Below are 18,400 nucleotides of genomic sequence, written 5' to 3'. Positions count from 1 at the left end.
ATTATAATCATGGCCAGTAGTTTCACTGAATAAAGAAATGCCTTGATCTTGCTATTACACCAATATGAATTAACCTATGCTGAGCTCCATTACCTTCTAAGGAGCTCTTTTAGGAATAAAATTCTGTAAATGTTGCCTCATTTTCAAAATGGGGGCCTTGTTTTGCAAAACAAATACTAGCTATAGTGCTTAAAGCATTGAAATATCTTTACAGCCCCCATCGAAGTCACAGATCTACACTTTATATGGAATTGGAGAAATTACTAATTGTGAAGACAAAAAAATCTTGTCTAAAACATTGTTATATATTCCATGCACAATCTTTATTGCGGACTTTTTTCTACTTAATTCCCTCAGCCTCTCTGCACAGTCCATTGAGTGTATGAGCTCGTGTATTGTAATATTTTAGATCCTTTCTGCATGCTATCCTGCATACAGGTGTGGGAATCAGAGATCAGATGCATCCTTTTAAGAAACAAAACACTTGGGAGTTTCAGGTTTCAGACCAGGTGCTTGAAAATTTGCCTTCCTATATGCCAACAGTACTTTCTTTCTTGCACAGGCTTCATCCAACTTCAGTATAAGCATAAAAATCCATACAGACCGTTCGATATTTTTGGATTTATGGAAGATTAAGAGCAGGCTTTTGATTAGCTATCTAGTCTGAAGACAACTGTAGGTTGTAGCTTTCTCCAGTCATATTCATCTGTTGCTAACACAGTGGGGAAGGGGAACAAATTTCCGCCTCTGGCAGGCTGATAAAATTAGATAATTCAGTTTGTTAATCAAGAAGGAAACTATATTTGCAACCACTAGATAATTCAAAAAGTATTAAGAAATTAAATCAAGCTACTTCTTCTGTATTGAGTGTAGTACTGAGCTTGAACAAAGTGGCAGACCCACCTGCTCTCAAGTGACTGGACTTGCATACTTTCTGAGCTGAAGTGAAACAATACGCTGTGCTTATCATTATTCACCACATACTAAGGTTGTCTGCATGGTCTGGTGTTAGAAGGATAAAAGACACAAACTTGAGATCACACAAGCAAGCTCTCTGAATGACTAAAAGCAGCATGTACCTGCTGTCTCTCAAAAACTGCTTCTAAATAATGTAGAGAACAAAATAACAAATAGTTATTTTGTATAAATCATAAGTAGCTCATAAAATGGCTGCTTCCTTCTAGCAGTTGCACAAATAACATCATGAGAATTGTTTGGAAAAAACATCCCTTAGTTCATTTCCCTGGCAAAATTGGCAGTATCCTCACCACTACAGAGACTGTCTTAAAATGCCAGTCCAAAATTTAGTGCATCCGTGGAGGAGAAAGCGTGCTCACCAAGCCAATTACATTGAGGAGATGGTCCTTCTGGTGGCAATATCAGAAGTGCTGTTGGTTCTGGATTTGGTGGTGGAATCAGACTGTCTCTGCACACCCACTACGTTTTACAAAAACTGCTGGATCCGACGCTTCCCAGGTCTTCTGATTGACCTGCAGGAATCACAGAAAAGGGGAGCCCAGGTGCTGAAGATTTATGCAGAAGTCTCATCCCAACAGTGCAGCAGAAACTGCTGTCTTCAGAGGAATGGTGAGTGTTTATTATCAAGATTGCAGCATACATTAAAATCTGTATCATGACACACGAGGAAAAACATTTTGGGTAATTTTTATACAAACATCCTTTTGTTTGAAGAAGAAATAATGCCTCCCAAAAAAGAAAAATATACATGTATATGTAGTTTTTGAGACAGGAAAACAGAGGCACATCTTAACTGTCCTCCCATCTTCAGTCCCATAGAAAGGACTTTGATAATCTGGTATTTGTGGAAGACCACACTAGCACCACATGAAAACCTTAGAGTCTGCTTTAAAATTTTAGACCTCTGTTACCGAACTTGTGAGTAATACTAACATTAAAACAATTCTTTAATATCCATCTCCATCTACTCCTGTATGGAAAATTCTATACAGTGGTACAAAGTGACACAGATTACAACAGGACTCTTCTTCATTAGATGAGAAAAAAAAGAGGGAAGGCACAATTTGGCCTTCTCCAAAATACAAGAATATTAATTTTCTTTGAGAGCACTCTCTTGTTCTGTGCTTATACTATATTTGTGGTCCAACCCACATATAGTGTTAATATGAGCAATAAAGCTTTGACGTAGTATTTATTCAGCTAGCAACCTCTCTTCCCTAGTCTTATAAAGACTCAGAATAAAAATGAGAAAATTTCATTCCTTATCTTAAATCCAAGACTATACTTTTACTGTATCACACTGCTCTGGTACACTCTAGCAGTGTATTTTAGGGGTGTATGTGATGTGTGTGCCTGTGGTGTCTAACTTAACCAAAAAACTCACAAGGCTCAAAAGGTTTTTGGATAGAGATGACGGAAGTAAACTACCAGTTACTAAATAAAGAAAATATAAATTTTGATGACAGTTTGAATTATACACACAGTTACAACCCTGAAAACTTGACACCAAGATAACTAACATAAGTGTCATCTGCATTCCTGTGAAGTGTCAACTTCAGTTTAAACATTGTGAGTAAAGAGCAATTATAGGCATTTTAGTAATGTTTTACCTATTTGGACAATAAATTTTTGGTCATAAAACTCAAGACTAGATAGCTAATGAAGGTAAGTAATGGTAATTTGGAGCTTTGTTTTTATAGTGTTACACAGTCAAGTGCAGATTTGTTACAATCTTACCTAAAATACAGAGACGTTAGATGGCATTTCAAAGATATGCTGTTATATCAGATTGTGGTTTCCATACAGTCCGGAAGAAATAAATGTAGTCTACCACAGACACTATTACTAATAAATGTCCTAATTAAGATTTCAAGAAAGTTTGGTATGAAAATTATCTTTTCTGGATTCTTAGTAATAGTACAGTTACTGAAAGCTAATCTTAAAAGATAAAAAGAAATTCTGAAATTATTTTAAATCAGAAGCAACCTATTTAATTGCTTAACTCCTCAAAATATCTTACAGCATGCTTTTGAAGTATTTTTCCTGACCAGAGAGCTATCCTTCCCTACCAAAACATAGGCTTGTGACTTTTCTTACCTGATTCTATGCAGTAAAATCCATCACATCCCCAAAAGAAGATATGCACAGAAGCCAATTTCTTCAGAGGAGATTTTTTTTTTTCTGCTATTTAATGGTATTTTCTTAAAGTTTGCAAAGTAACCACTGAGATGAAAAATATTTAGAATTGTGTTGTGCTGAAAATAGAAAATTTTATTGACAGTAGAACTTTGCACAAACTTGGAAGACAGAAACATTTTTGAACATTCCACTCCTCCCTTCAAACAAGTCCACATATTTTCAGGTATTTTCTAAATTCTTAAATAAGAATTTATCCTTGCTCTGTATCAACAAAACTGAATAGTGTTCATGTATCATACTGAGAAACAAACATAAAATATACAATTAGCACAAAACCTCTATTCTTTAACAAAATCTAGGACATTGTGTTATCAAGTGTGAAGGCAACAGGATGTGCTGAGACAAAAGCGAAGAACAGTTTTCTCTTGGAAGAAAAATCATCACTGTGAGCACACATGAGAAAAATGTTGATTTAAAAACAATAACAATATTCATATGACATTACTGGTGTTTTCAGAGTCTTTAAAAATCTTTCAGTAAAGCATATCATAGAAAAACAACTATTACTTAGATATTTCATAGAAATATTCAAAGGCCTTTGTCTTTTAAACTGTTATCTTATGCTAAAATTGAAGCAAGATGTTTATTCATGCCTAGAACTATCTAGAACTATTTATATATATATATATACATATATATATATATTTATTATAATATAATTTATTATAATTTATTAATATATATATATTTATTAAAAACAGTTACTGGATTTTAAGTTATCTTATTCATGGAAGCCAATGATTTTTATATATGACCTTCAGAAATGCCCAAAGCTCTCAGGAAATATATCAAAATTTACTGGCTAAACTGTAATGCTTCCTGAACATTACAAAATGCTTGTAATCTTTTAAAGAAAGATGTAAATTAGTTGGTATAGAACAGAGTTTTGTACAGTCCCTGTAAGATTATCATTGTCTCTCTGACAAGTTATGTTCTTCTATTGTTTTAATAATCATAGACTTCTTTGTACCAGTTTTACTTTTATAAAAGTCTACTCTAAGCTCAACTGGAATTTTCATAACTGGAAACTGATTAAACCTAAGTAAAGGTAGAAAGTGGTATCGGTTAAAGAAAAAATGCTGATTAAATCCTTTGATTTAGATTTGATGCCAAATCCTATCCTTACTTGCTATTCATTATAGTTTATAATCCCAGTTTTACTTGTAAGTATCACTATTTTTGTTTCAGATACACAGATAACTTAGATCTTTGTATGTGAGTAGCTAAAAAACACAATGCTATATAAATTTGGTAACAGCACTTCTAGTATGCTTTTTTCATTCTATAAAGTTACCGAATTTGCATTGTTCAGACAGATTATGTTTTCAATGTACTTTTTAAATTGCATGATATACATATTTTGAAAACTATGCTTTTCTCTTAGGTCAGACATGTTCATTATGAAGGAAAAACGTTTTCTATTTGTATGTTTGCAGTGTTATTTTATGATGCAGTATTTAGAATATTAAGTGAAAAATTACAATAAATACAGAAAAGATAGTAAGGGTAGACATACTGCATATTCTTCCTTTTTCTTATTTGTTGATAAATTAGGGTAACTTCCTTTAGTTACACATAACATTGAAAGAGCTGCGTTATTTTTTTAATTATTTGTTGCATAAGAATTAGATTACTTTCTTTACTTACAAATACCAGGCATGTTTGGAATAAATACCTAAGTAAATGGAAAACATTTTTAAAGCCAGGTAGTTTCCTAGCAGTTTATGTAAAATAAAGCTTTTTCATTACTGTTAAATGAATATCCTGCAACTAGAATATTTTTCAAATTTATATACATAAATATTTTAGAATTGCTTACTTGAAGCCCTATTAATTCACATTTTTCACATTATTTACAATTCACATTAATTAATTCAGCCCTATAAATTCACATTTTCTAAACAGTCACACTATCTAATACAGATAAGCATCTTAAGATACTTCATATACAAATTGTCCCATTCAGGTAAATGGAATACTACAATTTTCTGAAGTGCAAAGCCTGGAGAGGCAGGTATCAGAAAATTCTCCATAGCTTTGTAAATAATCTACAGTATTTTCTGCCGTTGAATGTGTCTCCTGTCCCATTAATACTTTTTCTAATTGCAGGTAGCCATATATGAAGTACAGGTGGGAAGGCTACATTCAAACTAAGCAAAACAAGCCCACAAAACTTCATACGACTAAACCAAAACCTTACACTGATCCTACTTTAAGCACACTGATATAAAATAAAATCAACTTTTGACTTGGTATTTTGTATTTGACTGTGACACCATAAGTATTTAAACATATGGATGAGCACGTGACATAAATTTTTCAAAAGTATCTAATGAATCTGACTTCTGAAGCCCTATTTTCTTGCTTACAGATATCTAAAACCACTAGGATTCAAACATCTATATACTTTTGAAAATTGGTCTTCAGTAACAATTTGTTCAGGCATTTTGTCATTATTACTTTAGCCTTGATTCCTCAGGTGGGAAGACAGAAATGAACCTCCAAATATAAATGAAGAATTGTCTAAACTAGTATATTCACAGAAATACAACAGCCCAAAGGCAAAATGGAAAGGACTGGAAACTAGGAAAAAGGTTGGATGCCACTTACATATTGTACATCAGGATTGGCCATCTGATGGTTTTCTGGGTGAAAGGATGGTTGCTGTCCAGTTTTTAAGTAGACAGGTATCCATTACACAAGAGCAAACACTTCAAAGTTGCCTTCCTTGATAGATTTACTTTTAGAAATGGCCCACTCACTGCAACAGAGATATAAAGGAAAGAATACACAAGTAAGAGGACTACAGGCTACAGCATATGGTTTTCTTTAATCAGAGGTTCATTTAGAATTCAGGAGGCTATTCTATTTGTCTTCTCCAGACGTGAAATAAGAATATAGTTACAAGTAGTTATGCTTTTCTGACTGGGTGTTTAAGTAGTTTGCATGACAATGAGAGAACCACAGATTTACAGTACTAAAAAATACTGATCAGCTGCTCAGTATTAATGCACTTTTGATGTTAAATAATGTAATAACATGCAAAATACAATGGTCATTATGCTGATAAATTCAGCTTTATTCCTTTTGTGTTATAGTCTCCTGCAACCTAGCAGTGTTCTACCATGGAGCTACTCATGAGAACATGAATTGCTTGCACATGACTTGCCCATCACTGGAAAGTTGTATAATAAAGGCTAGAATCAACGTTGTTTTGTACAACATCACAACAGGTAATCAAGCTTTACATATATAGTCTGAAAACAAAGCAACTATAAGAAACGTTAAAATTATACCATGTCATTTGCTTTGCTAAAAGATCTGCAGTAACACACAATGATAAAAACGTGTAAGACACCTTTTCCTTTTTCATAATGTATCTACTTCTGGGAATACTCCTCCACTTTCTTCCATTCAGTGTTTGAAAAAGGACCTTTACTGTTTTCAAGATTCACGGTCTGAGTATCTAATGAATACTTTATTAAGGGAAAATACCATGCAAGATCTGACAGACAGAGAGGCGAGGCTGTTGCTGCTCCAAACACTAGCAAGGTTGAAAATGTGTTCCCATCAGGCATATCCATACAGACCACATGTATACACATATACACAGCTAGACACACAAGTAGCACAGAGAGACACACAAATCAGACACAAAGGCAGCACAAAGAGCCTCATCCTCTTTGTGGCTGCACAGGATGGAGATCTGCTAGTGAGAATATATATTTATCCATACATATTTATAAACGTATATACATATAATGTATGTGTGTTTATGTATATATATATGTATATATAAAATGCACATAGCCAAGGTGAATCCCTCCAGCAAGTGGGCTCAGACACTCATTTTGACCAGTAGCTGCCACTGGATCCCAGTCTACCCTATGCTGGCACCTGGACACCTGACCCCCCAGGGGTGCAACCACCCTCCAGTTCCTGGTACAGATTGACTGACTCTTCTCTCGTATGCAGATGAACTTTTATCACATAAACTAATAATGTTTATGATTTAACAGGGATTGATCCTGATCTTCTTATTTTTGAAAAAGCAACATCCAAAGAGCTACATATGCACTCCTCACCTAATAAATATGAAAGACAAAACAGCACAAAGACCACTGAGTGGGAAAGATGCCAGCATGGTAATGTCACGTCAAGTTCTCTTCTGCTCCTAGCTCCATCTTCTACCACTGGCCATGGCTTAACAGCAAACACTTACACTTCCAGTACAAACCTGATGGTTGAAAAAAATAAAGTTATCACATATTCCAAGGCAGAAACATCTCCTCTGGATGACCATTTGGCTAAGAGGACTTATACAACTTCAGTAAGCACTAGGTCAACTACTATCTCAGACAAAAGAACTGTACGCTCAACTTTGATATCTAAATCTGCAGAGGTGTTATCCCACATGCCCACTCCTCCTCGTCTGAACAGCAGCAAGCAACACTTAAATGAAACCAAAGGCTACAGTGGTAGGAATTATACTTCAGACAATGAGGTACCTGCTTGGGATGCTGCAGCTCTGGGTGTCTGGTTGATTCCAGTTGTCCTTTGCTCTTCTCTCATCTTCCTTTGCTGTTGTACTGTCGCTCTTGCAGCAGGGCGTTGCAGAAATAGGAAAGGTCAGTACAATCCCGTAAGGAGAGGAAGAGCAATGTCTAGACGAGTCATAAAATACACTAGAGTCAAAGGTAGTTTGTAAAATGCAGTCACCATTTTTGTTTTGAAACAAATAGCCTTTAAAAAAAAAAAATGAATAGCATGTGTTGGCCTAATTCTTTTCAGAATCATTTAGTTGTATTTTCATTCTCACCAGATGAAACACAATTTTTTTTTTGGGTAAGAAGTATATACTCTGCACTTTCAAAGCTGCTTGAGCATATTTTGATTTATAATCTGACCCAGGCTAATACCTGATACAAACTATACACTTTTCCTAACTTAAGAGAGCAGATTCACTACAGTTTTACATATCCTCTCCCTCGACTTTGACCAAACTTAGAAAATTAAGTAAAAATGCAATCAGTAAAACAGACTTAAGTTTTAACAATCATAAAATCATTTAATTCTAATAATCCTTTAATTACCTAAGATCTAGTTGTTTCTACAAAAACTACGTATTCATTTTCTCCCGTTATATTCTAGATTGTTTTTCACTATTTGTCCCTTATACTGGAACAAAACAATTTCACCAGGACTATTTACTTCTTCAAAGAAAAACACCTATAAAAAAACTAGTCCCTGAAACTACCGAATTCCATTAACTCATACCAAAACATCTGATTATTCAATTATTTATGCTTTACTTTAACCCCAATCTTCTGATAACAATTATTTCAATGTTTTTCAAGTCCTCCTAGAAGTACCTTTAGACTTTTCCTGTTTTTTAAGCTTACTTGCTGTGCAGTACATTGCAGATTCATTCTACTATTGGTTAATGCAGGCACAAATACAGCTAAGAATTGTTCATGCATTACAGTCAATTTGTATTGCCCTCACTGACTTACTTTTTTGTGCCTAATCACATTTACCATTTACAACATTTGCTTTTTTTTTTTTTTAATAGGGACATTCAATGTACATTGCACATAAATATACAAAAGGTTTTGAAAGGTCTAGAAGTTAGCATTATAATTAAAAATAAATACATATTTTAAAAAAAGAAAAAAACACATTTGTTTCTTTATCCTTTTTACATGCTTCATAAAAGTGCCCCTTCTGAATATAAATCAACTTATTAGATCAATCAGGTAGGAAGGTATTTCCTCAGCTTACCTTGCTCAGGAAGTTTGCTTAGCATAGCAAACATTTTCAACAGTAACTGGGATTGCTCTTCCTCTTTTAAATTTGTTGATGTCTCAGAGTTTCTCACTTTCTTCACTTGCTGTAAAAAAGTTCCTATTTCCCAGATGAGTTGAAATGTTATAAAAGGAAACAATCCAAAATAAAAATGATTGCCATATGTCTGTATAGAAAGTTATTTCAAAACTAGTACAACAAAGTTTAATGACTATAGTAATGAGGGTAGAAAGCCACATGACTACCTAGTTACAGTTGAGTGGGTTGGTTTCAAAGGAAAAGGCCTAAAATTATATTTTAGTGCACACTGATTAGCACTGTAGTTTAAGAAACTGAAGATTTAAAAAAAAAAAAAAAACACCTAGTTTATTTCTTGATTAATCTTGTATGCTAATTTATATGTAATAGGAGAGAGACTGACAGCCAGAACACCTTAAAGGACTGTTTGTTTTGTTTTGCATAATCTGATAAAATACAAAAGCATTTTTTTTCCATTTTATCTAGAAAAAGTAAAATTAGATACCGTTTGTTTTTAAGGGGAGTTCTGTGGTTATCTTATACAGGCTCTGGAGATATACCTACTGCAAGATTTACTTCAACTTTGATTAAATGACTTTTACCTTCAAATTACACTTTTCTGATTCATCATGTGGCTGAATCTAGCACATAGTTAAGCTATCACTAAAAGTATTTGTAATGAAACATTCAAATAAGAATGGTAAGACCTCAAGAACTCTTCAGCAGAAGCTTCAGAGGAAGCTGACATTCTTTTCTAGGCTTTTAACACCAAAAAGAAAGAAACTAGGAGAAGAACCAAGATACTCTATAATGTATCAAAGAACAAATGTGGTGGTATTGTTAAAGAAGTATGTATTTCTCACATGTTCATCATCTTAAGTAATTTTATTTACTCTGACCCTGCAATGGAAAACTTTCAGGTTTGATTCATTTCATTAAGAAAACAAAGGCACATGCATGTCAGGGGAGGAACTCAGTTCCTCAGCCTGTTGATTACTGGGATGTGTGTTATTTTTCACCACAACTTACACTGGAAATGGTGATATGCACCAAGACTACCAGTATGATCTTTTTTTTTAGACTAGAAGCTGCAGACCATGTGCTTCAGGATTCTCTTAGCTCTAACAGCCACGTTCTGCTCAAGTAAATTTCTGAAGGAAAAGTTCATGGCTCAGTGAAGCACCTTTGTGTTAAAGAAACAAGCAGGCATAACCGATTAATATTTACAGAGCCTTAATGAGAAGATGAAAAGTTCTCTAAATTTGTATTTAGATTTCTACCACATTTATCATTCAGGTGTACATCGTGGCAATTTGAACAAATACATTAAATAAACTGATGAACCACATGCTCCAAATCTCATTTCACTTAGTACTAATGAAAAGCACAGTTTACCATAGGATTCTCCCACACCTCACCCAGCACTGTCAAACCATTTTGCACTGAAAATGCTTTAAAAATAGGTTTCTCCTCGTTTTTGAAGTCATGTAACCAAGGAAAAAAAATTTAAAAACCAACTTGCATCTAAGATTGCATCTAAGATGTACAGATACATCAAGGGCAGAGTTACATCTAGTTACCTTTCTGCCTGTCTATTCACTACCAGATGAATTAATATGCAATATAACACATTAATAAGTACTCTTTTATAGGAAACTTTTTGTTTAAAAAGGTCAAAAAAATTACAACAGTGAAGTGTATGTTTGCTGCCAAAAGGATGACTCAGTAATAAACACACTTCAAAGAACATTATGTTTATATAGGATTACGAGATAAAGTGTCTAAACCTAAACTTGAAAAAAAATATATAAGTAAGTAAGTGAACTAGATCTGCACTGTGCAATGCCTTTCTTCAGGCTGAATGGAGCTATTAAATTTCTGCTTGTGTTCACACTAGAGGTTCAATAGTTCCCAGCCAAAGAGAAGCCATTACTTCAGAGACTAGGACATTTCAAACTGCCCAAACTTTATTTCCAAGACCTTGCAGCACTGAATTCCAGATATAATTTATCCTGAAAAATCAGTGAACATGCTAAAATTATTGTTATTCTAAAAAATGACATGAAATTATGTAGTGGAGTTCACATGCAAGCAGCTTAGTCCAATTGAAATAATTACATTGTTTACCTAAAAATTCCTCCACAACTTCAGTGGAATCAAGTGTTTTACTTTTCTTAGTTTAGAGTCTTGCTAAGTATAGTAGTTATAATAATTCATTTGCTAAGAATACTAGTTATCTTCAATTAAAGAGGGATATACGATTTGTTTTGTTTCATACTTTTTATTTGAATGCCAATTTTTTTCCCTTTTCCAGGTTTCAAAGAAAGTATACACCTCTTTCCATCTGCTCCACATAATAAATAAGATATGCAGAACTGTTTGCATTGTAATACAGTGTCCTTTATTCATTAATTTATCATACTGAAAATAATGTATTTTGGATGTAACACAGTATTTAATCATACATGGAAGACAGAAGACTCTGAAATCCATACCACACGTTTAAAATACATTGCTTACATGGGCCAGACCATTGCATGTCTGACACAACATAGTTCTTGCGGTATCAATAAGGGTTACATTCAAGACAGGAAATACCAGAAGTAAATGTGAACATGAAACATCCCCTCTCCTTTATTACTGTTCTCAGATAAATAGGCAGGAAAAAAGTTATATAAAGCACAGTAGGAGCAGGACCACTTACTAAAGACTAGGAAAATAACATGAAAGTGAGTGCATAAATATAAGGTATGAGAGAATGGGCAGAAAGATGTTTTGTTCAGATAGAACACACCTCTTTAGGCTACTGTCCCTTTATCCCTTAGCTCTGTTTCTAGCAACGCTATGCACAAAAACATGGCAAAAGTGTCAACTCCAGTCAGGAGTATAAGATACTTCTCTGAAGACCATAAGATCATCTGTGGAAGTCACAGACTTTTCATGCATAGCCAGTCATGTTCAGATCTTAGCACTTCATGAAATTCCAAGTAGTTCTAACATCTACCCTCCTGGCTAAATTATAATCGTATCTCTCTATAGACCTTTTTGTCTAATCTAAACAACAGATAATGCTTAGCGTTCTAAAACCCCCTTTTAAAGGGCAAAAGTATGCTAGAATGTAGACAAACAACCTCAAGAGACTATTTAGCAACACTGAACATTTTACTTCACAACTCTTAACACACTGTTTACTAAAGACGTCTTATGTCAGTGATTAGTTTCTAGATGCAAAAAGAATAGCCAGAAAACTGACAAAGCAAGTTCTAGTTTGACCAAGCACTAGATCTCAGTCTTTCTTTGGAATGTTTATATGAGAGATAAAAGAAAGGTTAGTCTCCTCAACAGCACCAGTAAAACTATGCATCACAACTCTTCCAGATGGCCAAGAGCTTAATTTGTGTGATTTTTTTTTTTTTTTCCATTGGAGACAGCTTATGTTTACCTTGCCATAAGAAACTTACTTCTCCAGCTTGTGGGGGCAGGTGTTTGGATGTAAAATGAGACATCTGCTACTTGGAGGTTAGAACAGTGACCGCAGAGAAGCAAATATAGTAGCTCTCCAGCTCAAATTTCAATCTATGATGGACAGGGTTGCCTGAGGTCAGAGCTGTCATGAACTAACGCCATGTTCCTCTTGGCCAGTAAACACCAGTAAAATAATTGCCTATGGAGAGAGTTAATGCCTTTAGATACCGTGTGTGGTTTTCCGTTTCTCATTGCTTCCCAATTTATGTTCTGGGGGGCCTAACTTGCTTCCTTATTTACACGTTAGCTATTGACATTTCTACCTAAAAGTAATGAACCCCCAAGCACTACCTTGCAACAGAAGAATGCACACATACACATACATTACATGTTTAGAGTGTATATATGTATATATATGATATATACAAATGTATATAATCACAGAATCACAGAATTTCTTGGTTGGAAGAGACCTCAAGATCATCGAGTCCAACCTCTGACCTAACGCTAGCAGTCCCCACTAAACCATATCCCTAAGCTCTACATCTAAACGTCTTTTGAAAACTTCCAGGGATGGTGACTCCACCACTTCCCTGGGCAGCCTGTTCCAATGCCTCATGACCCTTTCAGTAAAGAAGTTCTTCCTAACATCTAACCTAAAACTCCCCTGGTGCAACTTAAGCCCATTCCCCCTCGTCCTGTCACCAGGCACGTGGGAGAACAGACCAACCCCCACCTCGCTACAGCCTCCCTTGAGGTACCTATAGAGAGCGATAAGGTCGCCCCTGAGCCTCCTCTTCTCCAGGCTGAACAAGCCCAGCTCCCTCAGCCGCTCCTCGTAGGACTTGTTCTCCAGGCCCCTCACCAGCTTCGTCGCCCTTCTCTGCACCCGCTCAAGCACCTCGATGTCCTTCTTGTAGCGAGGGGCCCAAAACTGAACACAGTACTCGAGGTGCGGCCTCACCAGAGCTGAGTACAGGGGGACGATCACCTCCCTAGCCCTGCTGGTCGCACTGTTCCTGATACAAGCCAGGATGCCATTGGCCTTCTTGGCCACCTGAGCACACTGCTGGCTCATATTCAGCCGACTATCCACCATCACTCCCAGGTCCTTCTCTGCCTGGCAGCTCTCCAACCATTCCTCTCCCAGCCTGTAGCTCTGCTTGGGGTTATTGCGCCCCAGATGCAGGACCCGGCACTTGGCCTTGTTGAACTTCATGCAGTTGACCTCAGCCCATCGGTGCAGCCTATCCAGATCCTCCTGCAGAGCTTTCCTACCCTCAAGCAGATCGACACACGCACCTAACTTGGTGTCATCTGCAAACTTACTGAGGGTGCACTCAATGCCCTTGTCCAGATCATCGATGAAGATATTAAAGAGGACCGGCCCCAGCACCAAGCCCTGGGGGACGCCACTAGTGACTGGCCTCCAACTGGACTTGGCTCCATTCACCACGACTCTTTGGGCCCGGCTATCCAGCCAGTTTCTAACCCAATGAAGCGTGCGCCAGTCCAAGTCAAGAGCAGCCAGTTTCTTGAGGAGAATGCTGTGGGAGACGGTGTCAAAAGCCTTGCTGAAGTCAAGGTAGACCACATCCACAGCCTTTCCCTCATCCACCCAGCGCGTCACTTTGTCATAGAAGGAGATCAGGTTTGTCAAGCAGGACCTGCCTTTCATAAACCCATGCTGACTAGGCCTGATCGCCTGCTTGCCCTGCAAGTGCTGCATGATGACTCTCAGGAGGATCTGCTCCATGAGCTTCCCTGGCACTGAGGTCAAACTGACAGGCCTGTAGTTTCCCGGGTCTGCCCTCCGGCCCTTCTTGTAGAAGGGCGTCACATTTGCTAGCCGCCAGTCAACTGGGACCTTCCCCGATCGCCAGGACTGCTGATAAACGATGGACAGTGGCTTGGCCAGCTCCTCTGCCAGTTCTCTCAGTACCCTTGGGTGGATCCCATCCGGCCCCATCGACTTGTGCACATCCAAGTGCCGTAGCAGGTCACCAACCATTTCTTCATGGATAGTGAGGGCCACATCCTGCTCCCCATCCCCTTCCACCAGCTCAGGGTACTGAGTATCCAGAGAACAACCGGTATTGCCGCTAAAGACTGAGGCAAAGAAGGCATTGAGCACCTCCGCCTTTTCCTCATCTCTTGTAACTAAGTTTCCCCCCGCATCCAGTAAAGGATGGAGATTCTCCTTAGTCCTCCTTTTTGTGTTGATGTATTTATAGAAACGTTTTTTGTTATCTTTAACGGCAGTAACCTCAGGGTGTGTATCATTACATACACTCAGGGTGATGCATTTACATTATAACATAAAATACATTAATAAAAGACCACTGATAATGATGTATTTACTACTGTACTCTATTACTCTTAACTCTTCACAGCATTTACACTACAATGGAAGTTTCCAGTGAGGTAGTCTGCAAGTGTTATACAGGAAAATTAAAGATGTGTAATTTATCTCATAAAAACATGCACTGTATCATCATCAATAAGGTTGGGAGGACTTGCACTGGTGTAGCGGGTTTACGTGCCAAGGTTTTGGTAGCAGGGGGCCAAAGGGGTGGTTTCTGTGAGAAAGATCTAGAAGCTGCCCCGTGTTTGGGAAGGGCCCCATTGTTTTCCAGAGCTGAGCCAATAAGCGATGTTGTTTTGCGCCTCTGTGAGAGCATATTTAAGACAGGGAAAAAAAAACGCTGCGCCACACAGCAGCCAGGAGAGTGAAGGGAGTGAGAAAACAGCCTTGCAGGTGCCAAGGTCAGTGTAGGAGGAGGGGGAGAGGTGCTCCAGGCGCCGGAGCAGAAGTCCCCTGCGGCCTGTGGTGAGGACCATGGTGAAGCAGGATGTCCCCCTGCAGCCCATGGAGTACCACGGTAGAGCAGGGTTCGATGCTGCAGCCCGTGGAGGAGACCACGGTGGAGCAGGTGGACCTGCACCGACGGAGGCTGCCGCCTGTGGAAGACCCCTGCCGGAGCAGATTCCGGGCCGGACCTGTAGCCCGTGGAGGGGAGACCACACAGGAGCAGGTGACCTGGCAGGAGCTGCTGCCCGTAGGGGAGCCAGATTGGAGCAGTTTTCTCCTGAGGGATGGACCCCATGGTACGGACCCATATCTGGAGCAGTTCTGGAAGAGCTGCTGCCTGTGGGAAGCCCACGCCGGATCAGTTCATCAAGGACTGCATCCCGTGGGTGGGACCCCACAGCACAGGGGACGAGAGTGACCGAGAAGGAGCGGCAGAGAAGAAGTGCTGTAGACTGACCATAACCCCCATTCCCCTGCGCCACTTGGGGGGAGGAGGTGGAAGAGGGTGGATGGGGGGAGAAGGTGCTTTTGGTTTCTTTCCTTTGTTTCTCACTTCTCTAGCTTGTTAGTAATGAGCAATAAATCTTACTATCTTCTTATGCTGAGTCTGTTTTGCCCGTTACAATAATTATTGCGTTATTTTCTCGTCCTTATCTCAACCCTTGAGCCCTTTTCACATACTTTCTCCCTATTCCTCTTTGAGGAGGGGGAGTGAGAGAACGGCTGTGGTGGAGCTCGGCTGCCCACTCGAGCGGAACTACGACAACTGGATTTAAGATTCCAGTGCTCTAGGTGTTCTACAAAATCACAGCAGATTACTGACACTCTTAAACACCTAAACAATTTTGAGGGAGAAACAGAAAATCAGAAACATGTAAGATGACAGCTCAAAATATCATCCAGCCTACCTGTGATTCAGTCCACTGCACTACAAATCCTGCACTGTAACATAAACCATTAGTTAACACCACAAATTTGCTAACACCACAGATTTAACTTAATTTGATACTTCCTTTGATTTTAGCAGCTTGATTGGGCACTTACAGGGTTATAAAGGTTTTAGTCTTGCTTGTATGTTTCTTAGCAAGAAGAGGAAGCGATAAAGACATTGAAAATTAAGTTTGGAGGTCAACCTCATAGGTTTTTGAGGCCAGCTGGCCAAGCATTCTATAGCCATAGTCATTAAGCCAGATATGACTGGAAAACCAGCATCTACGACTGATTTAATGGCAAGTGTTGGATAGGATTATGGAACACAGTGAATTAGTCTCAATATTGTTCTTACTTAGTAAATACTCAGAATGAGGAAAAAAAATCTATTGCTGGTAGACACTTCAGTGTCCTGGCACTTCGGAGACAGACACCTTCTATCCTGTCTGTATTTCATGGAACACATAGAACATAAATTCTGCTTGAACACTTTGGAGGGAACTTTCTAGAGTTCCTGGTTATTTTAGATTTTTCATTAATTAGCTGCCACATTAATAAAATACTAATGCAATCAAATGAAAAATCAACTTGCCTTCCTGTTCTGTTTTCTACCATTAAGTCAAACTTATTTTAACTACAACTTTCACAGGCATCTTCCTAAGTCAATTTAAAGCCTATGAAGAACACAGAAAAAAAATGAATTGCCCTCTAAAGCAAGAAAGACTATCAGGTGCCCATATGTTCTGAGTACATAAGGACAGTTTTTATGGAGAAAAGCAAGCTTGTGGGTAATAGATTTCTTACAATCTCTAAAGGGCACTCACAAGCATCTGGTACAAAACATGTCACTGCAAACAGAAGTTCATTACATATGCTTGCTAGTACACCAGTCTTTATGCAAGCACCGACAAAACTAATTAAGGAAACAATTTTCTCTTGTGTATATACTAGAAGCAAATCTCCTCTGGACTAAAGCCAGGTACTTCTCCACCATCCATACCATTCTCTGAGTCAAATTACAGTTACTTCCTCAATGATTTTGGTTACATGGCTGTTCAAAGAAAGATTAGAAATTACACAGATGTACTATTTCAAATGAGAATTTTAAACACTTTCCCCATTGTTCTTGAATTAAGGAACAACTTGATAGAAGTAGGAACTTTTCCCAGCTTCTGATAAAAATGCACATTAGTAAGAATTTAAATGAAAGGATCACTAAATAATCAAGTTGGTAAATGCAGAATTATGAATGCATCACAAGACACAACTTTTTCAAACGCATCTTCAGGTAGGGCAAAACTTTCATAGGAAGGAAAAAAATGCATTAAACTCAGTCTCCTTCCAAAATAATGCTTACCAAACTTTCATTACTTTAGAAATGGGAATAAATACACTCTTTGGCTATATGTAAGCAAAAAACAATGAGAAGCCTTAGCAGCAAATAAGTTAAGACACACCAAACACTGCAAAAATCAGTTCACTTCTTCCATCTTTAATGTTCTTATTCTAAGGCTGTTTCCTCTCAACCAGCTGCTGGCAACGCCACATGCTAGGGTCTTTTAAAGGCATGCAGAATCCGTTAGTCTGATGAAAACTCCTTCCACCCCTTCCAGAAAATGAAGGCTTTCTCTCTAAGCTGAAATCTTAGCAAGCTGAGGAGATACAATAAAAGCAACAACAGAGTTATGTACTTTCACACTGGTACTTTTAAGGATTTTTTATTTAATTGTGAGAAGGCAATAGAAGTTTCTTATGATTCTAATCTTTCAAATCAATTCCTTTCAAATATAAATTACCAAATATAAGCATCCATTTTATTTCCTCCTCTGTGCTTCACAGCAGAGTGGGAAGCTACTTTTTTTTCCTTGCCAAACCTGGGTACGCTCAAGAAAATACTCAGCACGCATCAATGTACAAAGACTCAGTCCATTCGTATTTAGGCAATGTACTCACCTCAGTACTCACCAACTCAGCATAGTACTCACCATTCAGCATACTTCAACACCTCTCCAACAGTTAAAACTCATGGAACACTACCTTTACTTAACAGATGGGGCACAGACGTAGAAAAAATACTGAGTGACATTTGGAAAACATTTAGAAACTTTAAATCTCTTAACTAAAAGCCTCAAGGTTAATGGAACTTGGAGCCTAAGTCATTTTATTGTTTTTGAAAACTGTTTAACTATATGC

The 18,400-nt window shown here is 37.8% G+C and overlaps 1 protein-coding gene across 1 annotated transcript; it reads left to right on the top strand.

Annotated features, from left to right (window-relative positions):
• Positions 1-1,330: 1,330 nt before the first annotated feature.
• MANSC4 (MANSC domain containing 4) lies at positions 1,331-7,885 on the top strand (the record flags this gene model as incomplete). The annotated part of the gene is made up of 3 exons (XM_084286518.1): positions 1,331-1,587; positions 6,276-6,410; positions 7,197-7,885. The coding sequence occupies exons 1-3, from the start codon at positions 1,359-1,361 to the stop codon at positions 7,883-7,885; spliced, it is 1,053 nt and encodes a 350-aa protein (XP_084142644.1). The 5' UTR covers positions 1,331-1,358.
• Between the last annotated feature and the right edge of the window lie 10,515 nt (positions 7,886-18,400).

Source organism: Netta rufina (genome assembly GCF_964035555.1).
Source record: "Netta rufina genome assembly, chromosome: 1".
In the NCBI taxonomy this organism is placed as follows: domain Eukaryota; kingdom Metazoa; phylum Chordata; class Aves; order Anseriformes; family Anatidae; genus Netta; species Netta rufina.
This window is presented reverse-complemented; position numbering and strand designations above follow the sequence as displayed.